This window comes from Phaenicophaeus curvirostris, chromosome 2, assembly GCF_032191515.1.
Source record: "Phaenicophaeus curvirostris isolate KB17595 chromosome 2, BPBGC_Pcur_1.0, whole genome shotgun sequence".
Lineage (NCBI taxonomy): Eukaryota > Metazoa > Chordata > Aves > Cuculiformes > Cuculidae > Phaenicophaeus > Phaenicophaeus curvirostris.
The window spans coordinates 86,792,046-86,817,426 of record NC_091393.1 but is presented as its reverse complement, the minus strand read 5'-3'; the positions used below and the strand labels follow the sequence as shown (position 1 = coordinate 86,817,426).

The following is a 25,381-nucleotide window of genomic DNA, read 5'->3' as shown; positions in this document are numbered from 1 at the left end:
CAAATCTATGCATTAAGAAATTTGATATGGCAACATACTAGATTAAGCTTCTCATACACAATTCTTGTCAGAAAACTGACTAAAAGATCACCTTGTTTAACTAGATCAGAATAGGAAATATTCTTATTTTAAAAAAACTAAGACTATTCCTCTCTGACAAATTTTATCATATACAGAGCATGAAACTACTGAACAGTGAACACAATTTCACAACACAGATTAGCAGATCAATCATTAAAGTGATGAAAAATTTCTTTAAAAATATCTCCTTCTTAAATAAGTATCACTTTAAGAATGCAAAATGGCAGATGAGCACACATGAAGAGATTAATATTGGATAATTACAGACACAACAAACAATGGGAAACATACAATGTACTTTAGTTCTTTCCAGTACTATCATTGTCTCGCTGTTATAAAGGGACAATAAAAGGAGGCTTCTATCATACCCTGAATGGTCACAGCTGGATTCTAATTAAAAAGCACAATTCTGATTTTCCATACTAAAACTCTGCCCAAAACCTATGTACCTGTTCATTTGCTATAATTGTTCCAGTTTTCCTCTCTGAATCAGAGAAGTGTGCTGGAGAAAACCAGCTAACAGTCTCATAAGTACTTGTTTTATGAATCTGGCTCTCAGTCAAGAAGCAGCACAGAAAAGTCTTTTAATCACCTTCTGATCAGAATTTACTGGATTGTATCTAAGTTCAAGGGTATTAAAATGTGCAAAGGAGATTATGAAAAAATGGCTAGGTTATAGATTTTAACTTCTTAACTAGAAAATTGACTCAAAATAGATTTTCTAATTTACAATGAATCAAAAGAAAAAACATTAGACCATAGCAAAAGTGGCACAAATGTATAAAAAAGCAAATGAATAAACATTTGAAAAGATTTATTATTAGAAATTGTAATAAATTTTGGAAAGATGAATCGATTTTAGTTAAAAGATATAACTGACAATTTATTGGGCGGGAAGATGCATTATTTTCCAATTGTTATCCACCTACAGTAAAACTGATTTGTGTCCTATTGTATTTTATGGAAAAGGAGAGAGCAACTTTCAGTGATTTAGATTAAATGTATTAATCATAACCAGGCACTGTGAACTATATATCTACTATTAAAGAAGATTTTTGACATTTAATTCTGTAGCAATATTTTGGCTCTGTACCGCTCTTCCTAAATCCAATTCCTGCTACAGTTGGCAGATTTCTCCCTTTTAATTTTATGGGGCTTAAAGTAGCATTTAACCACCCATGCGGTAAATAATGCAGGATTAGAAATATTTAGTGTTTTGTTTCTCTTTGAAGAGTACTAATCCATCAACCGCCAAATATTTTTAAAACATTTTCCATGTTCTTATAACATCTAATGTAAGAGTAAGTAAAACATGTTATGTAAATGAAGTTGTTTTCCTGAAACAAACAAAAAAAAATCACATTAAACTTGAAAGAAAATATGCATATACATCACTGATATAGGGGAATTCATTTTGTAAAGATATGTTTGTGTATAGGGAAAACTTTAATAAATCCTTCAGAGTTTTAAAATATTATATATGATGTGACTATTAAATAGTTTATTCTCAATAATCTGGCAAAATATAGTTAAGTCTTCTGTTCTCCTAAGCAAGGGATAACAATATATTTAAAAATATTTATGCCCAACTTAACAGTGAAGTGCTAGCTTTTGTTTATGCAGTCTCCCTCTTGTTTTTATGCAGTCATTTCCTATCTTTTGCTCAAGTGCCATATTTTACTGCATGGAAAGCTGCCTCATGGTAACTTCTAACTGACAATGTTCTTAAAGTTATTCTAGGTATTGTCTTAAATTTCTTTAGACCTACATCAGCAACTAGATTCCAGATTTTTAAAAACCACTAAAGAACAAAAAAAAGGGAGAAAGCATTAGGTCAACAACATCTCAATCACCATATGCATGCTTTCATTTTCAAAGCACAGCAATATAATATAAAGCAGGAAAAGGATTTCTTTCTGCAGTGTGACTGCATTTTTATTCTTTGTAGAATATAATCTACCGTAAACTTGCTGTATCTATCTGCTTAGGTATTTGTAAAAAGTCTTCTAGAACTAAGCAGTTCAACAGGAAGGAGTCTAAGGAGAAGAGGGAAATGGGCATATTTTATCTAATGCTCTTTAAAGTAAATTTCACAAGTGTTGAAAAAAAATACACATGTATAGCAGGACAATTGCAGAGTTTGTCCATCAGCTAGCAGTAAGAAACCCTTTTCCTGGACCCTTAAGACCATAATCTGCAGGAGCGCCAAGTCAAGGCTGAGAAACAACAGAATAAGAAAGTTGTTCTCATACTTGTGAATGCAGATTTCAAAAAACACCCGTAAAATAAAAGACTACCTTAATAGTAAGAAAACAAAAAACAAATAAAAATATTAGATCATTGGAAGCAAGTAAGAGTTTGCTCAATCAAATTGCAAGAGGCTGAGTGGTCAGTTATCAAAACTGTTGGACTGAAAGGGTTCACATGATCAGATATAATAGTTTATGCTTCACTTGGAATAGAAACTAAAAAAGCACCTACTACGTTCTAACTGAAAGGACAATAACTAAAAGGCAAGGGCTAACAGTCTCAAACCACTCCATCTGGAAGTGCAGATGTCAACAAACTTTTTCTTGTTGTCTTCTTTATCCTGGTATACATTATGTAATTGGATAAATGGTTTTAAGTACAGACAAAACAAAGATCACTATGCTTTTGAAATGGTTTTACCAACAATGATATGTAGGGTGCTCCACATCATCAAAAGACCAATAAACACAAAAGCTTTGAATTTTCCTGTGACACACCTCAAAACCTACAGCATTATTAATTTACCAATTACCTTCTGGTAATTACCTTCCCATTCTAGGATTGTTTATTACCCATTTATTTAAAGCCAGCATTGCAGTTTATCCATTTATTGGATAAACATGTTTAACAAAGTATTCACTTCTGCAGCTCATTTAATTTTAAAATCTCTCAGAAATACATTAAACAAAGACTACAGTTTTGTAAAGAAAAGGATCTCTTCTGCATTCAGTTATATTTTTACTTGCTGTAAATACCATGTGATAACTATCAGATGAGGCAGGGCAGCTGCTGAGAAGTTTTAGTACTTTCTTCCCTCCTCAAAACTATGCTCTCAATGTGCACATTTAACTTTATTATTTCAAGAAACAAAACGGCAGCAAACAATTTTCCAGCTAAGTCACAGATAGGCCAGGCTACAACAACTGTGGTTCACTTCACTTCCTCATGGTTATTTTTAACAACCAATAGAACACTGTCTTTACATCTGACTAACTAAAGACACAGATATCAAACAGAATGGCAAAGGAGTACTTCTTCATTCATGTATTGTACCTCACATCACAAAAGCAGCAGAATAATTTTTTGGGGTAATTCAACACAACGCATCATGTGTGTTTGTTACTTTATTTTCTGTGCTGCGTTTTGAGGTTATTTGATAGATGCATGTCCATGACAAATTGCTGGAAAGGACACTGAAGATCCAGTTTAATTCACTATTTTTACAGCTGCCTCTTACTCTGAGTACAAGCTGTATGAACTCAGACTGCATATAGAAAACCCCCCAACATTTTAAGTTGCAGTTTGTATTTCCAATTTTGTTATGAATAAAACAAGATTAAATAATTTTAATTCCCTCTCTTTGCCTTACAGTAGTGATTTGAAAGATGACCTGGAAATGGTATTGATCACTTTTCAGACAAACATTTTTTTATAAGATATTACATAAAGTAAAGCTAGAGCAGAGCTAGCAAACAAACCAAGTTAGTGCATCTGTATATAAATTGTGTATCACAAAACAAATCTATAAGGTCACTATAGAGACATCTACAGATAGGCAGAGTACTTCTATTAGATATCGAAAGTGCCAGTTTTCCCTATAGATGGCCACCACATGAAACGCAACCAACAAACAGATGGACTATTTTCAAGTTGCTCCATCTATCACTAGCCCTCATTCTCCCACATCATCTTGTCAAGGCAAGAAGACAGTTTCCTATGGAGTGGAAAACCTACTCACATGAACGAGTGATTATAGCTTGAATTAGCAAGAAACTTTCAACAGTTTAGGAGTTATATCTGATATTTTACTTGCTTTCAGTTAAAAAATGCTAAACAATGTGTTAGTCAAAACCACTGTAATGATTTACTTGATGTTTATGATGTTACTACAGCAAAAATGAGATGTCAGTCATCAACTAAGACATAGTACATCTGCATGTGTTCCATAGCTATTACACATAAAGATTTTCTGTTTATACCCGCCATTAAATGATCAACTCCCTTATCAAGTTCAATACAAGGAAATAGGGCTCCTAACTTGACACTGGATACAAGACTATGTTTTACCATTAATTCTTCAAAACACTTATTGAGGCATTAAGAAGTTCCTAGAAGAGACAATAGGTGAAATTTTTGCAGAAAAGATGCTACAGCCAATTACATATAAAGACAAATTCTTTCTATTTCCATTAGAATCTCACTGAAACATAAACCAAAGAAGCTATATGGACTTGGGAAGTCACACAAGCAAGTTCCAAATGTCTGCAGAAGTAGCATTTCATGTAGTCAGACCTCAGAAAGAGGCATTTCTTTGTGATATGCAGGAGAAAACAAGAGAAACAGAATAGAAAGAAAACAATAATTATGCTGCCTCATATTTTGAAGTCAGAGGTTTTTAAAACTCATCTGTAAGGAGTAGTGCAAAACTATTAAATGTGTTTTCGAGACAGACACTAACTGAAGAATAAAAGGGATATGATACGCTGTTTGCCCTGGTTTAAGAGAAAACTGAAGTGTAATTGTAGATGACTCATTTGAGCGGTTGGGTTAAGGTGAATTACAAGGCATACTGCTCAGACTAACAGTTCATAGCACTTGTCACCACGAATAAACCACAAGATGCATTTAAAAAATAAGCAGTACATTTGGCATTTCTAAAGCTAATGCTGGAGGGCATCCATTTCGCTGAAGTGGGATGCTGGTTTTGACACTATACTTGAAGTGAGAGTCCAAGAAAAGGGACTAAGTTACTACATTCACTTTAGCTAGACAGAAATTAATCTTTGATATTTTATTTCACCAAGAAAAACCACTGTGAGCTCTGTTGCACAGTGCAAAGACAATGTCTGTTTCAGTAGTTAAGTGTACAGGATACCTTCATTTTGTTGACAAAGTACAATTGTTACCTCTACAAGGTACCAACCGTCTGATGCATTTATACTATTCTTTTTTCTTGATAAGCACGCATTTCATAAGAATTAAACTAGGTCACAATTCAAGACATTACATACTAATTTACAATATAAGTCCTATAGAAGGAAAAAATAAAACAAACACATCCTTACCCTCACCAGCTAATGCCTTTACAACGATTACAAACCAGCTGACTATTTCCTGAACTATTTTAATCATGGCAGAGGGGTTTACACTTAGGTAGCAGAACTAATAACAAGAATGACCAACCTTAGATTTGCTGAAATCTAAACATTTGGTATTCGAGTTACAGGTAACTCCTTTTTCATTAATGAACTGCAGATTCAAATGAGACAGCAATTTTGTTCTGTTTTTTGTCCTTTTTACTGGTTTGATGACACCAAGACGATCATAGATTTTCATTAGGCAATTACAAAGGACACAAAAATCACTGTCAGTTAAAACAAACATGGGCTGTAAGGGAGAGTTTATTAAATCATTCAGATCTCATAAAGGACAGGTAGAATTCAAATTACTTTGTATCATGACAACTATATGGACAAAACTGATCGATTATTCTAGTGCTCTGCCTTGAACAACCACAATATTTAACTGTGGCTTAAGTGTCGGTACCACCATTGGTACTACCAGTCATGGGAACCACTTTTAGAAATACCAGCCTACTAGGAAACATGGTACAGGTATAATTATTATTCTTTTGATTAGTAAGTATGCCAAGCTATTACTTCAGTCACTGAGAAGCTTTTACTCTTCCATCAGGTGCTTATCATGGCTTGTGGAAAACTATATTAAGCTTGCATCAGTATAAGTGAAAGCAAAATTGCACTTGAAATTAAATTTGTGGAAAAGAACCTCTTATTATGCAAAATACACAGCAAGTGTCAGAACATTAAGGAGTTTTCCAAAAAAGATTCGATACACGAAGTTAAGAACATCCCAAGTAAGTCAACATCATCCCCAGTATTTACATCCCATTTTTAAAAACCTACATTGTTTATACTGGGATTTTCAAATCTGACAGAAGCTTTCCCTTGACTTCCATTTCCACATAAAATACAGCTATTTCAACACAACTAAGTTCTGAAGTCCAGAAGAGTGCCATTTGACTACTTCTTTGGGAAAATTGTAGCAATTTTGTCAACAGTGACTAAACATTGGAAGAACCAAAAGCAGGGTCTAAACTGCCATCACAGAGCACCTCCTCTGCTAACAACCTGGATTTTTCTGTCTGAGACACCCTAGCTGCAGGAAGCACAGGAGTGCAGGAAACCACCCACTCCTCAAGGAAGCTTCCTCTTCTACTCAATGTTGTACACCTAAGGTGCCGAGTTAAGTAAACTGAGGATTAAAGAGCATGACTGGAGGGGCTGGTCCTAAAAGCTTGTGGTGACAGGACGAGGGGCAATGGGGATAAACTGGAGAGAGGCAGATTTAGACTAGATATTAGGGAGAATTTCTTCACCATGAGAGTGGTGAGACCCTGGAACAAGTTGCCCAGGGAAGCTGTGGCTGCCCCATCCCTGGAGGTGTCCAAGGCTGGGTTGGATGGGGCTTGGAGCCCCTGATCCAGCGGGAGGTGTCCCTGCCCATGGCAGGGGGGTTGGAACTGGATGATCTTTAAGGTCTTTTCCAACCCAAATTATTCTATGATTCTATGATAATCTTCCTTATGAGAGCTGTTCTGAGTGAAAGAAACACCTTCTGGTTGCACTCAGATATCATAAAAGCTCTCTGTTCCTGAAGCCGCTGTTGGCATTTAATAATTACTCATCCTTTTTCATAGAAAAATGGTTGGACTCGATGATCCGGTGGGTCTTTTCCAACCTAGTGATTCTATGATTCTATATCTCTATGAACTTAAGACAACTATGAATCAGGAAAAGCACAGTAAGAATGTTTTAAAAGTACCTGAAAAGATATTTTGGTGACAGAAAATCTTAATAGAACCCCCATTAGAAAAATCAAATGCCCCTACCCTCCTACTTACTTAAAAGAAAAACCATTTGCAGCTTAAGCAGTGTAAGGTTGCAAAACATCATCCTCACAGAGCCTAATATTCCTCATCTTGAAGGAGTGAAACTCTGGAATCCAACAAAAGTTTAGTTTTGTTATCACACATTTTCTAATACCACACACATTTCCACACAGGTTGGCAGAAAGACCATCACTCCAAATGACAAAAGTCATTAACTAAAGAAAATAATTAAAACTCCACAGATAAGTTATTTCGTGCATCTCAGTTTCTATCTGACTGCATGCAACACATTCAGTGTAAAACAATTCTCCACAATACCAAATCAGCTCTAACTTGAAAAGTGCTGCTTTTCCAGAAGTTGCAAAGCATCGTAAAAAGACTTCTGACCAATACTGTAAAAACAATGCCCAATTTACTCTTCAGAGAAGCATTCCTCAGATCTGTAAAAATACAATTTCCAAAGTATTTTGACAAGAAAAAAAACCTGAAAACACCTAGCTGTTTCTTCAGTTAAAAAGAACTTAGAAAAAAAATGTTTGATTTGATTTTACATTTTGAAAGCAGTTAACAAAAAGCATGAGTGCTCAACACATCTTTTCTCCTCACATCAATAGAGCAGCAGTTATCTGACAACAATTTCTTTTGAGAAAAACTTCTAATATGGAAATTCTGAAGAAGTCACAGGATTTGACAGAAATACTCAGACAACTTCAGATAAAAGACCTCAAATACAGTTTTTTAATGTACTTTTTGAATTATTACAACTATGTATAGTAAAGCTCAACAGTACAGCTATGCAAAAAAGAAAAATCAGTCCTAGGACTGCAAGAGTTAAATTAGGCTACTTTTAACATCATGAAGCCAATCCCCTTGACAAACCTGATGGATGGAAAAACTGGCAGATTTGAGAGAAAACATTTTAATTGGTCATGGTTTTTTTGCACTCTACCCCAGTCAAATCACTTCCTATTACAATGTACTTCCCAAAAACATTGGGCAAGCCGAAGGATATAACCCAGTTGGGATGACTTTTTTGGTTTTTTTTTTCATTTTCTTGCTCAGCATTTTCAGTTGTCACCTGCTGGGTAACAACTCACTTTACCTGTACATTGTATAAGATGAGGATTTTCATAATATTTGCATGCTAGGTTTTTACTTCTCTCCTGCTTGTCCAGTGTTGTATGATTGTTAAAAAAGTGTTTTAACTCAAAAGCAGCACACATGACAGAAAGCCACGTGAGTTTGTTCAAATCAAGCAACCAGACAATAAAATGCAGGAAGAATATCTGGAGAGAATCTAAGTTTGACGCTACTTCAAATTAAAGTTTACTAAGTGGTCCATAAAGAGCAGCATTCTTCCTCTGACTCTCAGCTCCCACTGCTTCTGAAAACAGTAGTGTGCAAATTACTTAAGCTGGCAGTTTCCTTGGTATATTGCAAGTAATGATCACACTCTTAGCCTGACCTTACTCTTACAAGAAAACACCCAAACAGTTTGGGAATTAAACACATTTTGACAGAGGATGATGATATATCAAAGTTATTATCATAACTATTCATTTTGCCTTCCCTAAACCAGTAACCTGTTCAAGGCTTGACTAGCTACTATAATTGTGAACTTTCAACTATACCTTCCCAAAAGTTTAAAACACACATTAACTGTATGCAAAGGGCTAACTATATAATGTCTGTCTTTTTGGAAATGTATCTCAGTAGGAAATTCCATTATTTTTTTACATCGTCTCCCTTTTAAATTCTGTGTAAAAGCAGTGATACAGACATCAGACTCCTGGCTATTAAAAAAAAGAAGACACACCACAACTCTTTCCAATGAGTTGAGTCTGCAGTGTTCTTTCCTGAGGATATTAGTCTTACTAAAAGCACTCTTGCTCTCCTTCACTGTTACCATGTAATAGCAGTAATTACTTCTTGTTCTGTGTTATCAGATGTCAGGTATTAAATGACTTTTTTCCATCATTGGATTAAGGTATCTAAAAAAGATTTTCTCTAAGAGCCAATCATTGACAAAAGGAAGCACATGAGCTCTGGCTTACAAAGCTACATTTGCAAAGACAGATGCAGCAGATGTGCCTACAAACATATATAATCATTAGGAAGGCCAGAAAACTGCATCTGAAGAGCCAACAGCACATCCACTGTATGTACTATACTTACGCACTATATGCACTCCTGCCTGAACAAAGCGTCTTAGGAGGCATGTTCACATGTCAACCTTATTTCACAACACTATGTAAATAACATACTTAATAACTGGAGGTAACCAAATTATCAGTCTTTAGTAGATTGGCTTGCATTTTTGTTTCGAAGAGAACTACCACACTAGCTTTATAGGATATATCATGACCGGAAGACAAAATGGGCTCCTAAGAACAATCAAGAAAGTGTAGCAGAAAATAAACATTAGGATTTTTTATTATATATACACATTCGCAGTATATCTTCATCAACTGAAATTTAATCACCTTTTTACAATTTAGAGGAAAAGGCAGTTTTTAGGGTAGTTAAGCCATGTATCATCAGTACCATGAAGCTAACCTATCACTTATAATAGCTCCTATAAAATACCAGAGTGAAATTGCAATAAGCCTAGAAAATGGGCTACAAATCCCAGATATGCTCAAGCAAGCACTGAACCAAAAATAAAAATAGGTAGATAGGAAACCAAGAACTAGATAGCATTCATCTAATTCATGATCGCTAGCAGCGGAGATCACAGGCCAAGGTTTTAAAACATTGTATTCAGCGGCGAATGGCAAGTACTGGACAGGAACTTCAATTATAAAAACCTTCCCTCTTCAAAACGAGTTAAATTTCTACCAGTTCCTTTCTATTCTCTCCACATATAATAGCTCTTACATTTATCAGAAGCACCTTATTTTATTTAGGCAAATTAAAACTTGAAAACATTTCACGTTCTCAAATAATAAACATCATCAATGTGGCAGTATTTATCATGCTAGGATATGTTTATTACACACTGATAAAGAGCCTCCCACATTCTGCTCTTCCACTATTCTGATAAGAAAGGAATACACATTGCAACAGAAATTGCAAGACAAGAAATATATTTTAATTTGATAAGTCAAGTCTCTCTTCTCCTAATGCCCTCCTCCAAACTTATTCTTAAAAGTTCATTAGAATCTCATTTTAGAATAAAAGCTGTCGGACAATCCAATGATTAAATTGCACAGAAATGCAAGAAATTCTCTCATTTAAAAATATTACTCCTAGAGCTGAAGGCACTAAAAAACCCCAAACAACTCTTACATGTTGCCACAGCCTTAAAAGAGACTCAGTCCAAAGGAATGCATGATGTCTATGACAGGTGCATTGCTAACTTGGTTTATGTTTTTTGTATATACACCCTTCCCCTTGACCACACAGAAGTCAACCAAACAAAAGAGAATAAGGACAGATTTTTCAAAGCAGATTTCTAGGAAAAAAAAAATTAAAAACCAGACTTGTACAACAATCCATCCTAGAATGCTTTCAGTATCGGAAAAACTTCAAATAACTTTGGCTTGATTTTCATTGTAAGAGGAAACGTGATTTTATAGAAACAAGACATATACCGAAAATGTTTAAATAATTCACCCTCCTCCTTCCTTCCTTCACTCGGTTCAAAATATGTACTGAGAAACAGTACATATTCAGTCTCAGACTGTTTCTGCCATTGAAATACACACAAATATTCCATTACAATAGAATTGCAGTGGGAAGAGCATAACTATTAAAAAAAAGCAAACAATATCAGGGAGCAGTGGCACTGTAGTCTTACCTATCTATTACATGATTATCTATCTACAACATGAGGAAACAAGCATTACAGGAATATGCCTTTTTATAAAAAGGCTCTAAGAACACAGCACGTGAGGTTATAGTAATAAAAGCACCTACCAATGCATTCTGGTTTCCCGAAGCCTTTTTTATGTTTCTTGCTGGCATTCCATGAAGATGACTAAATCTGCTCTGGAAACCTACAAAAAAAGGGAGTATAAATTGGTTTAAGAATATTTACTATACAATATAAATGACAAAATTCATCACTACATGCCAATCTATTAATCTTCAGCAAAAACACCTTGCCAAACACTGCACTGGTGGAAATTGAGCACAGAGAGTGGGAAATGCAAGAGGAACACTAAGTTGCCATGAAAATGAACATTTCTGTAGATATTCTTACTGCCATCCTAGTTCTACGCACAGCTAGTTGCATAAGCAGAGTATACCAAACTACAGCAGAAAGTGGTTTTTCTATCACTTACAACTTCATTAGTACTAGAAAATGTTGAATCTGGTGAATATGCAGAGACCAAGTCCTCTGATACAATTCCAAGCTTCCGGAAAATAATCCTCATAAAAAAAATACAATGCATCCAGTGTGCGTAGTAGTTTAAAAATGATTTGGCCACTGTTCACATAAAAGATCTGTATTTGAATATGAAAGGGGATCCTTGTGGCAGAAAGAAGGTATAACAAAACTCTTTGGCAGCAAGTCGAGGACCAACAGCTTCAATCTTTAGAACAGTGGGTTCCTAGCTGCAAGTGTAACTAAACACTGGTACAACCTACAATTTGATACACTCATTCAACAGTTGTCTAAGTACTTGAAAAAAAGATATATATTTAAGTTACAATCTCAATCCTTGCCCTAACCGAACTCTTCCTGTCTTCTCTATGAACGACATGGCCCAGTCATAAAGCAAAGCAGATAGTCAACTAGTCTTTCCAGGCTTTGAATTAATGAACTTCTACAGAATTCTAAGCAATATCACAAAAGACAGGAACAAAATAGAATATAAAGATTCACTTTAAATAACATTCCAAAATTCTCATGCAAATGTTGAGACAACAACTAAAAGAGCAGGCTATGAAAATGAGCCACGTTTTAAACTTTCTGACCTTTTAATAATTTTTTTTTATTTCTCTCTAATGATACCTTAAAAAAAATGAAATAGTTCAGGAAACAAATTGGTACCTCCAAGATCTTGTAAACGTTTTATGTATTTTATATAAACCACAAACACCTTTCCGCTGTACTCAAGCGATAACTATAGTTTGCATTTGTTTGATTGCTATTTACCTCTCCTGCCTGATCGGGACATAAGAGGGAAAGTACCAGTTAAGATACTTTCAAAGACTGGATCAGGCAATTCTTTCTCCAGTTCTGTAGAGTCTTCTTGCTCCCACCACGGAATGACCCCCGTGATTCCACATGCTCCACCAGATTCATTTTCATGAAACCAATCACTCTGTTCATCATCACCTGTGTGAGGGAAGGATCTCCCCCAAAAAGAGGGAGGAGCAGAGAAGATAATCAGATTTTACCATCAATTTACACTCTGACAGGACAATTACTGCCTCTGCTTTATAGCTATAAAACAATAATAGCAATTCTATTTGGAAAATGTTTCTCAGTACCATGATAAGCGTCACCATCAATGAAATCACATAAAATGTAATGTTTTAAAACCAATTTACAATAGTGAAAAACAATAGTAAACTAGTTAATCCTTTGGCAATAACTGCAGGGGAATCCATTTAAGTTACTGCACTTCACATATTGAAAAAAAAAAAGAACAAGAAGCCTTAATCTCCTGCAGGGAATTAGAAGGTATAAAACTGTGAAACTAGTTCTTTGCAGCTGATAATGGTATATAATTAGCCTAATTTCATGATTTGTATGGCTAGTAAAAGGGAGAAACAATCATGAACAGATGTGACTAAATGAAGTTAATCTGATTAAGTTCATTTAGAAATAAGTTTTGAAAAAGTTGATTTTAAATGAAAAGTGACAGTATCATGTGATTGAGAATTATAGTGCATAATACCACAAAGCTGGTCATTTTTACTGACAATATTTAGAGATGTGCTATTGAAACATCTGGATTTCAAGTCAAAAGTAAGCCAGGACTGAAAATCTGATCTTAAACTTAGCTTATAAACACACTGGCAACTAAAAATAAATTGCTTTATTTCTTTTAAAATGTGTTTTTATACAAACCAGGTAGTTTACAGAAGAACAGAAAATATCTCCCTATTTCTGCATATAAATTAGTTGTTTGACATTTCAATTTTTAATTAGGCAGGACTTAGCAAGACACAAATACAAGATTTATTAGACTCAATTTTCAAGAACAAAAAGCATTTTTACAAAATTTCATTGCCATTCAACCCCACAATGGGAAAATACAAATAATGAAAACCCAAGCAAAAATTTAAGGAAAAGAAATCCAACAGATTTTCTCTAAATAAATTGTTGTAATGAAAAGAATACCTCAAGACCAAGCACAAATGAAAATGGCTTTAAACATTCATCAGCACACATATTTCTAGAAAACATAGAATAATTAAGGCCTCTCACTGGTCACTTGCAGGTAAAATGTGATCCTTGTATCTTCAGTGATCACTAGTACAAGCAAAATTAGCAGACGTGAGAGAACAGGAGCTTCTAGATGGAGAAAGGGGAAAACAGAGGTGGAAAGAAATGCATAGGTCCACATAAGATTTAAGTTTCTTTGCATTACCAGCCCATTTCAGATTACTCTCCATATCTATTCTAATCCTCATTTATAGCTATGCCATTTCACAAGGATGTTCACTATTAATTCTACCCTTGGTTTTTGTTACAGCTAGGTATAGTTTCCTTTGAGGATGTCTAAGAATGCTGAACAGACACAGTGGTGCTGGTGGAGAAAGAATCACACCTTTTCACTGCAGTCTGGATTAAGTTTGAACTCACTCATTTATATTTTCCAAACTTTTATGTAGATAAATGTATTGCCTAAATAGTCAAAACATCCTACCTGTAATGCTATTATATACTTCCCTAAGCCCTAGCGTTGCTTCTCGCCAAAGGGGGGTGAAGTACTTAATATCTGAATCTCACAGGTGTTCCCACATGACAGCAAATTCCAGGTATACCTCATTTTTACCTTTGTCGTCTGCATACTTCACTCTAAGTCCTGTGACCATTTTCAATCATATAATCACCTTGAGGTTAGCATAAACCTATTACTACTATTCTGAATCCCATACATGGGACGCAACAACCCCGTGCAGTGCTACAGGCTTGGGGAAGAATGGCTCAAGAGCTGCCTGGCAGAGAGGGACCTGGGAGTGTTGCTTGACAGCTGGCTGAGTATGAGCCAGCAGTGTGCCCAAGTGGCCAAGAAGGCCAATAGCATCGTGGCTTGTATGAGAAACAGCATGGCCAGCAGGACAAGGGCAGTGATTGTGTCCCTCTACTCAGTGCTGGTGAGGACGTACCTCAAATACTATGTTCAGTTTTGGGCTCCTAACTACAAGAAAGACACTGAGGTCCTGGAGTGTGTCCAGAGAAGGGCAATGAAGCTGGTGAAAGGGCAGGAGAACAAGCCTTATGAGGAACAGCTGAGGGAACTGGGGTTGTGTAGCCTAAAGAAAAGGCAGCTGAGGGGAGATCTTATCACTGCCCACAACTACCTGAAAGGAGGTTGTAGAGAGGTGTGTGTTGGTCTCTCCTCCCAAGTGATGGGCAATAGAATAAGAAGGAATGGCCTCAAGTACCACCAGGGGAGCTTCAGATTGGACATTAGGAAAAACTTCTTCATGGAAAGAGTTATCAAGCACTGCAACAGGCTGCCAAGCAGGTGGTTGATTCACCATCCCTGGAGGTATTTAAAAGACAGGTAGATGAGGTGCTTCGGAATATAATTTAGTAGTGGACAGGTATGGTTCGACTTTATCTCAAAGACCTTTTCCAACCTAGCAATTCTATGATTCTTATACATGTGAGAACACCCACAGGCATTTTATTTACTAGTTTCTCCACACTGAAAGGATGCCATTTTCAAAAGAAATCAGGGAAGACCATTGCATTTAATCAATTCCTGACCTCATCCACACAGGCAATATAAGACTGAGGCCTTCCCACTTAAGAGTTTGGTAACCGAATACTTGGATTTTATGCTACTTAATTTGCAGCTCTCAAAATACAAAACAGTATCCATTGCACACATGAACCTAAAAGAATTAGAAATTCAAACATTTTTTACTTCAAAATACTTCAAAAGACTCAACACATTGTCCTTTCGTCTTAGGGCTGCTGAACCCCTATTCAGCAATTAGACTATAGCAAATTAAATTACAGCTCTTCCAAACTACAACAAAGGTAAAAACCTATTCTAGAACCTGATCTCCAAGCCCATGCATTCTCCTAGCCACATATTTAAATTCCAAACTTGTTCCTGCATAATGCTTCAAGGAATTACTTCAAAGGATTTTACATCTAATTATAACAGTATTAATCAGTACCAAAAGAAAAAAAGAAATAAAGAAATTAAGGCTCAGAAATGTCAACCTCCATTCTAAAATTTCAAGGCACTTCAGTTCCTGGTTTAGTTATTTACTTATAAGCTTTCCCCTCCCTTCAATTACTGTTTCTCTAATTTAGACTTCTGTTTCATTGAGTCTACAAGTTTATCTCATAGAATCATAGAATAACCAGGTTGGAAGAGACCTCACCGGATCATCGAGTCCAACCATTCCTATCAAACACTAAACCATGCCCCTCAGCACCTCGTCCACCCGTGCCTTAAACACCTCCAGGGAAGGTGACTCAACCACCTCCCTGGGCAGCCTGTTCCAATGCCCAATGACCCTTTCTGTGAAGAATTTTTTCCTAATGTCCTCTTCAAGGAGTTTAGAAAACTATTTTTATTAGCTTCTTATGGTTCCTCTATGGACACTGACCCCATTTGCATCACCACCACTTTCATGCTCAGAATAGCTTCACCCGAATCTTACTTGCAGTGCAGAATTAAAAGAAACAGACCTTCCACTACACATGAACAGTTTTCCCCCTCTTCCTTCTTTTATTTCAAACTGGCCAGACTACCCTCCACAGCAGTCATATGGTTTATATGTGCCTTCCTGTAATAACTACAACCTACATTGTGAGGCTACTGAGAAGAGAGTTGGGCATCAGTGTCCTATAAACATCATTTTACGCCATAGTGCTCCATTATCCATCAACTTGCACACAGAGAGTGATAGCCCGTGGACTGTAAAATACCATGACCAGTTTCTCTCTTTCTAGGTTAAAAAAACCCCACTGCTAACAGCTTTAATAATTACTTGGAGACATGAGAAGATTTACTATAGCACACAAGGTGTTTCAGGAAAGCAGAAGCTTAAGTTACCCATCCACAGAGCCACACTGCATCTTGCTCTTTGTGCTCTCCAGAGCTACCTTGGCAAGAGCAATAGAAGAACACCATTCAATTTAAGCAGCTAGTTCTTCTGATTCAAGCTTGAAAACTTGACATGAAGGCCTCCTCCCACACCCCCATCCAATGTAACATCATACCTCGCTCCTGAGTAGGACAACTACATAGGTGTGCAGTTAATAAATTGGACCAAAGATATCACACGGTCTCAGCTTTGTTTTCCTCTACCACTGTGATCGACACGCAATGTTTAGGATTTCAGCTAGTCAGGCTATGTACAACTTCACGTTATATTTTTCACCTGCAAAGGCTATAAACTAATTAGTCACAACAGTTCAAAACTGGTAGCGATTACACCTAGCGCTGCACATTCCATCTCTTTTATATATGGAGAACAACACCCTGACACCCACAGATTCGGAGATCCTATACAAGGTCCAAACTAGTTTCTCACTAGAGAAGACAAAAGGATGGAATGCACACGTACTGAATCAGTAGTGGGTCATCTTCACAAAGGACACAGTAATGAATATATATTTAATCATAAAATAATGAACAGCTATCTTTAAAAGCTTAGCCACACCCACAGTGGAACTCTGACATTCCCTGACCTTCTCCAATTTTAACTGTTTAACACTTTATTAATATAATTTTCCTTACTACTTGCTTAGAACTTAAAGGACATTTCAAGTACTGATGTCATGATTTAAGAGGTCTTAAGTTAAACTTTGAATTTCCATCCCCAAGTGTACTAGTAGGTGTACACTACAATTAATTGAAGAATATATTTGAAATTTCACTTTTTTCTCCCAAAACATCAATAATATCAAGTACTGTTTGAATAATGTTAGTTTTGTTAATGTTGTGATGAAAGCCTAACTTGTAAAGTGTCTTTGTAAGTGCACTTGTGAAATGCCTAGAAACTGCATGCAAGCCAACTATCTAGGCCTTTAAGAGGGTTGTAGTATATGTTACAATGCAAGAATAGACCTTTTGTTTTGAAACAAGATCTTCTTGCAAAAGTTTTCTACACAAGGCATAACACTGCTTATCAATGAGGTTTTTAACAACTGCAGATCAGCCATTTATGAAAATACTACGAGGAAGAAAGAAAAAAGTAGGAAGAAATAGGGAAGTCACAAGGAACTCTGATACAAAAGCTTCATCTACTCTTCAATCACACTGTTGGCAGGCTCTCTCACCTCCATTCTCCAGGGCTCAAGGGTCTGATATTTGCATAAGATTTTTTTGCTAACTATTAAATCTTACCCCACAGCTGGCCAATTTACAAATCTCTGGGAAAAAAACAAACCCAACTTGTAAGAATTCATCTGAGGTTTGTTGATAGTTCAGCAGGTACCTTCTTTGCTGACTGCACCTGCGCTGAGCATTTTCCACGATCTTTAAGCTTTAGCTGGCTAACTATACAGGGTATACAATGTTTCACAAGAGAAAAACATTTGCCACAATGGGATTCCAAAAGAAAAAAAATAATACATTTGAGTACCAATTGCTTCTGCCAGAAAAATATAATGGCAGAAGAGAGCACAGGAGGAGAGTTGCTTTTGCCCCCTCACGTGACCTAATGTAAGCACCTAGATAACCTGGAAATGGAGGGCAAGCACAGCTAGACTCAGATGAGGACTTCACAGGAACAAGGCACATAAATGAAAACTATGAGACCAGAACAGACAGGCTAGAAAAAAAAAAAAGGTATAAAGGTTTTTTAAAGAACATTTGCACACCACATATTACAAGCTGAACACAGAATTTTCAAGCCTCAATTTTCTTTTACCATAGCAATTGATGGCAATTAAAATATATATAGCAGTTAATCCACTGTTACCTCAAATTACAGCTACAATTAGTTTTCTTGAATCAAATTACAAAAATTGAAACTATTCTGAGAGTCCATGCACAGAAATGTACAGTTATAATTTACTTCTGCTTGCTTTCTGAAACAATTTTGGAAAATATTAAAACTTCCAAGGTCAGGCGCCCTAAAGTTCAGAACTGAATATTCAACTACTTAACTGACAGGTCAACTGCTGGAAGAAATTGCTGCTTTAGATCACTTCCTTTTCAGGAATGTCAGTTCCATTGGATGACTATGCTTTGGGAATTAATTAGGGTTTTATAAAGAGTATTTGTCTGCAATAAATGAGATATGATTCTTCATCTCAGAGACACAAAATGAACAAATGTTGCCCTGGAGAACAGGATAGTCTTGTCCTCTGCTACCCAAACTTCTAAATGATGGTAGGCTCATCATTTAGACCAAGTATTTCACCAGGTAGCATTAATCAATCTCTGGTTCTACACTTGACTTAGCAGAAACCTTAAGTCAGAACTGCAGAATTTGAACTACAAATGAGGTCAACATGCTTATGTTCTGAACATATAGCCTGGAGGAGAGACACTGGGAAGATAGGAATCAGTCTAGCTTTTAAAAATAGAAAATGAAATAAGCCAGTCCTTCCCTTAACACATTTTCAAACTGTCCTCTTCCAGCTTTGTTTCTCTCACCTAGGCTTTTTCTTTCCTTTTATCAGACTTATTTTCTCCTTCATTCTTTTCAATTTTAAAATGTCTTAGCTATAAATTAATTTACAGAGATAAAATAACCTTTATCTTACTTCACAAGGGGGGAACAAAGACACAAGTTACTAATACTTTCTTCAGGCAACAATAAGTATTATTAGAAAATTATCACTTCTGGTTTTGCAGTATGATCTCTGACAGTACTTTCATGTAAATGTCTTCACAAAACCAAAGCTGTAATGCAGATCTAGGAATGTCTGAGATCCAGTATGAAGCTAATGGTCTTTCTGATCATACACACAAAATACCTAGTTGAAAGTAGAGATTAAAAAGAAAGTTTTGTCCAGACAATATTCTTCAAGTTTAATTATTATTGTTCTTATATATATTTCAGCATGCTATGTCATGTCTAATGCTTTCTGCTGGAAAATTACAATCCAAGGGAACCAAGGCTCAAAAATCAAGCAGGCAAATATAAGAATTACAACTCTACAGTAAAGAATCAACAGTAAAAATGTTAACACCAGTGAAAGAACACTTATTCACCAACCCCTCTCCTTTTCCCCTCCCACAAAACCAGAAAGTAACTGAAGTTTTCAATCATATTATTCTAAGATTTAAGTAATTTAGTTCAGAATGTCAGGACAAAAATATTGATACAAATGTATCAGAAGGGTCCATAAAAATATATGTGTAATTATGAAATGTAGAAGGTCACACTACATATAAATATAGAAGACAATAGTTTTAAAAATTGCAGGTCAAGAGAGAAATTCACATCGAGAAGTAAAAAGAAATTTCTGACATGTCTCATTGAAATACTTTTCATTCGTAGTTAAAAGACTGATCTAAACTTCCAAAGAGAGTCTAAGTTCCCCCCCCCAAAAAAAGCTAGGTTTTAGCACAACTTGAAACAAATTGTACTGGGAGGTATAATTTATGTAGCACAAGTTACTGTTGATCAAGGAATCATGTCCCTGTTGTAATGTTAAAAAAGAAGATGAAAAAGACCAGAGGAAACTGAATTACACATTGGAGAAAGTAAAAAAAAAAACAAAACCAAAACCCCAAGCATTTCTTTAACCTTGATCACTACTATGAAATGGGGCAGGATTCGTTATCTTGCACAAACTCGAGTAGTCTGTAGCAAACTGCATACAAAATCATCTCCATTGCCACTGACTTAGAAATGCCACCAGAAAAGCAAGTCTTAATCACTTGAGAGATGATTTTTGCCTAATTTTTGCACACTGTCAAAGGCAGTGACCTCCTAGTCCATGAGCTTGGCACTAAGATGCTAGCATAATATAGGTATATGTGTTGCACTTAAAGACAACAATAAACACTAAAGCTGAAAAACAAAATCTAATACTTTGATCCTCAATAGTTTTATCACATAAACCCACAACATTACATACACTAAAGGAAAACTTGGGACCAAGGAAAATTTTTTTCAGACATGAGAGACTTTAAACAGCAAGCACCTTCTAATCTCATTCTTACACTGCTTAAAAAGGTACTTTGCTTGAAAATACATTTCAAACAAACTACCAGATGTGAAAGAACTATAAAATCCTGCCATATCAATTTGGAAGAAAAGAAAGATAAAAGCCACTTCAAAAATAGTTTGTGAATCAATCTCTGATCCCAAAGTCCTGTCCAGAAACTGGAACAACTGGAGAATTAAAACTTAGTATAGATAACCTTTTGGAAATGCTCAAGTTATAAATAAGTTCATTATATTACAGAGACTGCTTCTCAAGACAGCTTTTGACTAAGTCATGGATTCAGGACACTCTCTGGTAATATTTAAAAAAAACCAGAGAGCAAGCTATACTTTAACTCATTAAAATAGTAATACCAATTGAAATATAGTAATTAACCTTTGAAATAACTTGTAACGCTTACGGAATTTCAACTGATGTGGTTTGAGGGGTGGAGAAGGGAAAGATTGTTTCAATACCTTGTCTTCCCTCATCATTGGTAAACAAACCAGCATCACTGCTGCTCAGACTGCTGGATTCACTGTAATAAGAAAAAGAAAGAAACAGATCAAAAGAACAATTGATCTTTCACTCGTAAAATTCTAAGAAGACAAGGCTGTGCTCAAATTGAACTTAAGCCCAACAAAGATCAGATAGAAAATAGGATGATTTTTTTTAATCAAACTGCAAATATCCTAGTTCCATTAACTACAAAGCATATTATTTTTGGCACATAAAACCACAGGAATCTAATGGTACCCTGACAGTAAGCCAGATGTGACTGCAACGAGGTGCTGACACAATTGATGCATTTTATTATCTGCTTCCATCAAATGCTCACTGCTTCCTTCTTATGCTGTGCAATTCGGCTTGATCCTGCAACACTACTGCTCAATAAAACAGGAAAAGTCTCAATCAAAAGCAGCCTAAGCCTCCCTTCAACACATGAAATATAAGAGTCTAAAAACCGAATTACCTTTCTAAACATCATTTGCAAGTATCCTGGAAAAGACATTGCTTAAGGTTTCATGAAATACTACTTGGGAAGCAAGAAAAAAGTTTATAACAAAGGTAGTCAATTAAATCAAAATAAAGGTCATCCTGAGGAAGGTAAGTATGGTCAACCATCATAACATCAACAAAAACATAAAAAAGCAAGATATTGTTTACTTTTCTCTGACTTTCATCATGGCCTTAAAATTGGAATCCATGTATACAGCATGCACACACCTCTTCGTAAATAAGACAAGTACTTTGTTCTTTGCTGTATACACATTGTTACAAACAATATTCCACACGAATCTAAACAGTAAACCTGATCCATCTTTTAATAATACAGAACACAATTTGGCAAGTTTAACACAAAAGAACTTTTCATTTTTTGTTAATAGAGTAGCTCTACTAAGGAAGTAAAAGTCTCACCAAAATTTTGTCATGTTTTCTTTACAGAAAGATGTAAAGCAATTTGAAAGAAAATCACTTCCGTTCACTACAAATTCTATAGCTACTTTCAATGTTCCATACAACCTACTTACAAGAACTTGAAACCTATTTACCTTTCCATACTCGTTCATATTGAAATATATATACAGTTCTATTCTTGAATTCAACTCCTTAAATTATTTTTATATACTTTCTCATAATAAATTAATTTTATTTTTGTTTTTAATTAGCTAGTACACTTAGGCAAATTATTTCTCTTTGAAATGTTTATCTCTCACAAAAATAAATCTTGATTTTCTTAAAGGTTGTAAAACGAATTTATAAAATTAGTCTGATTTTTGTTTAATTGTAAGTATACATTTGTTTTTTTAATCTTCCTTTGAGATGCAGTCCAAAAGTTTTTTAAACACAACATGGTATCAGGAGATAGAAAGCAGTGATTTTTTTTTTATTTAAAAAATATATATACACAGCTATATTTGAAGATTAAGGTTTTTTAATTTTTGCTGTATCACCTGCTTACCCATATTCTTAAGCAATACTTACTTACACCTTCTTTTACACATAATATAATCAGAACAGACTTCAGCACTTACACAATTGCCCTAAGCAGAAGAAAGATGACAGGCATGCAACGAGAATGAAATAATTTTTCATGGGGGAGACCAGAACTTGAACTTCCTAATGTTGCAAATCCTAGTAACTTCTTTCTAGCAAGCATCCCATTCTCACTTTAATTACACCACAAATGGCTTTACTATCCTTATGTTTTATTGTGCACAATATTTACATCATACATCTCAAAGAAAAAAAACCCAAACCCTTTTCAGTCTTCCTATCCATTTATTACTTGTAATTTCTATAATTAAAGATAGAAAAGCCTTTCTACCCTAATAGTTCAGCAACTTTCCCCACCAAAATCTCCAATTTCGAGAAGTCTCCTTCCTTTTTTTCTTTTTCTTTAAATAGGTATTGTGCCAAAATTCTTACTGAAGGACTAGCCAGCTCACGAAAACAAAATCACCTGAAAATGTAAAAATTATACATAAGAAAGGTTTGCTTTTAAAAAAAAAAAAAATAAAATCAAACGATAACCCTGGCATATCCATAGCAGCCAGATTGTTCATTCTCCTCAGGCCACAGTCAAACACAACAGGGATTACAACCATCCGAATTGCTACATGGCAGTCAATTCACTGAATAAACTCAAAACCTCTGGAATAAATACATTAATATCCAAGTACACGAAAGCTGTTATGATGGAATTGATTTCTAGTTTCAATATAATTTTGCACTGTATATTGCTAATTGCTTTACTTTGTACTGAGAATTTCTCAGTCAGCAAGACTTCCAGAGAAAAGAAAAAAGCCAGAGATGCCTTCTAGTTCTATAAAATAAGGTACACAAGCAAAAACTTGGAAGGAACCGCTCTGCTACTCAAAAAATTTTCACAGATTTATTTATACATCTATGGAAGCGAAAAAGAAGTATTTTTTATTAGTTACTATTACTAGCAAACTGTCTCATACCTTGGTTTTATTGGACTTCTGACCTTTACTTACTCACCAAGCCTGTCTTCAAGAACTGACCAGCCACTGAACTTGCACTGAGGGCAGGTCAGAGGGTGGGTGGGCATCTGAGTTTCGCTCTTGGTCTCTTTCAAAAGGGTAAATTGACATTTCTTCTCTATTCAGTTACTTAAAATGCCAGCAACTGCCAAAGCTTGCAGTAACTAAACACCATCCAGAACTCCATGCATAGCCAAAATTGGCTCAAACTCGCCAAGGAGCTAAGAATTGAGGATATGAGAGGATAAGCAAAGGACAGGCTCTGATCACAAAACTCTCATTTCCAGTGCTCAAAACCAACCTCACAGGAATTCATCTATGGGATTGTTTACATGCTAACATTTTAAGAGCTTGAAACCTCCTCCTATTACTCCCGAACCCTGCATTTAAAGAGGGTTTATTATTATACTTGGTGTTTGAACACACAGATAGAAGACTGCAAAAGAACTTGCATTCAGCATTTTTATCATGCGCTCAATTTTAATATGTATTATTTTAAAGTAATTTCATGTATACAATGAAAACTTCTGACCAGTCTTAGATCCAACCAATTTAATTCCCATTAAAAATTACTGGCTTTGTTTTCAAAAACTAAACTTCCAAAAGATTAATCCTTGGGTTTGGAATAATTATTAAACTGTATCTGCCCAAATGTATAAACTTCTACTTTTAGAACATTCTCAGAACAGAGTTTGCTAGTGGTTTTTCCATTCTTCTGGCTAAATGATCCCAAACAAAAAAAGGCACTATGGCATTTCAGCAAAGCTAGTTTAAATTAGCTTTGTTAAAATTATTCAATTACAAAATATTCAGATGCAGTATGCACCCATGAGTGGATTTATAAGCACATTTTGGAACACAAATTTTCTAATTCAGTGGTTTCCAAACCTTTTGGTAGAGATGCAAGAAATTCAGTAGTATGACAGACCATCATTCAACCATGTGCATGAACAGAAAACACTATGAAGATGAGAATGACTTTAAAAGCCATTTATTGTGGCCAGAGACAAACAAGTGAAGTAAGATTTGAAAAATGACAGCATTCAGAGTAACAAAACATTAAGCATTTTGAAGAGGAAGATGGATTTTTAGATCTATAATATTTCTTTTGTAAGGAAAGAAAAATACAAATATTCAAACAGACCTGGAAGCAGTATAATTTTGGGAGTCTATAGAGGATTTTTGTATTGATTACACTTCTCTCCTCCCAAAAATTAGCCACAGAATTTTTGAGTTGAAGAACTATTGCAGTGTAACAAAATCTTTTATAAATTAAAAAAAAGTGACAAATATTGATGTATAAAACAATGCAGTGGTTCCTAGATCTAAGTAAATATTTAAACATTTGTATTTCAGTATCAAACTTGGCGTAACAGATTCCCAGTACCATCAAAGAAGAGGGAAGTTCCTGACAACACACACTCCTGTCCTGCACGTCAAAATGAGATGTCTGATTGTACACTGGCTGATTTCAAGGACTGCTCCTGCTCCAGTGATTATGACATTAGGAGAAATCTTTAAGACTCAGGATTTGGTCAGTTCTTTCAGTTGCTTATTGTCTGCAGGTGACGGATAAAACTGGTGTGTAATAAAGACTCAGAACTAACTTTTCTGACAATAAGTGAATTCAGTCACTTACCAATACTGCTGTTATTACAGTAACCAATCCATCTGCCTGCTGTGGTCAAACCCCTGGGGACCCTTTGCATCTCAATTCTACCTCTCCAGTTTGGAAAAGGCTTAACTATTTACAGATACAATGCCTACAAAATAACAGGGGCACTAGCACTGTGTTTTAGTATGAGTCTTCCCTGTTGACAGTTCTACATTCAGAAGAACCAGGTACATGGGATAAACATAATCAAGCTTACCAGT

The 25,381-nt window shown here is 35.5% G+C and overlaps 1 protein-coding gene across 1 annotated transcript in view; it reads right to left on the bottom strand.

Annotated features, from left to right (window-relative positions):
• The window catches only part of GPATCH2 (G-patch domain containing 2), a 121,201-nt gene that overhangs the window by 85,150 nt on the left and 10,670 nt on the right, over positions 1 to 25,381 (bottom strand). Inside the window, exons 3-5 of the mRNA XM_069852766.1 lie at positions 20,975 to 21,036; positions 12,345 to 12,527; positions 11,159 to 11,238 (exon numbers count right to left, since the gene is read on the bottom strand). Coding sequence (XP_069708867.1) covers positions 11,159 to 11,238; positions 12,345 to 12,527; positions 20,975 to 21,036 — 325 coding nt within the window. The remainder of the gene's footprint in view (positions 1 to 11,158; positions 11,239 to 12,344; positions 12,528 to 20,974; positions 21,037 to 25,381) is intronic.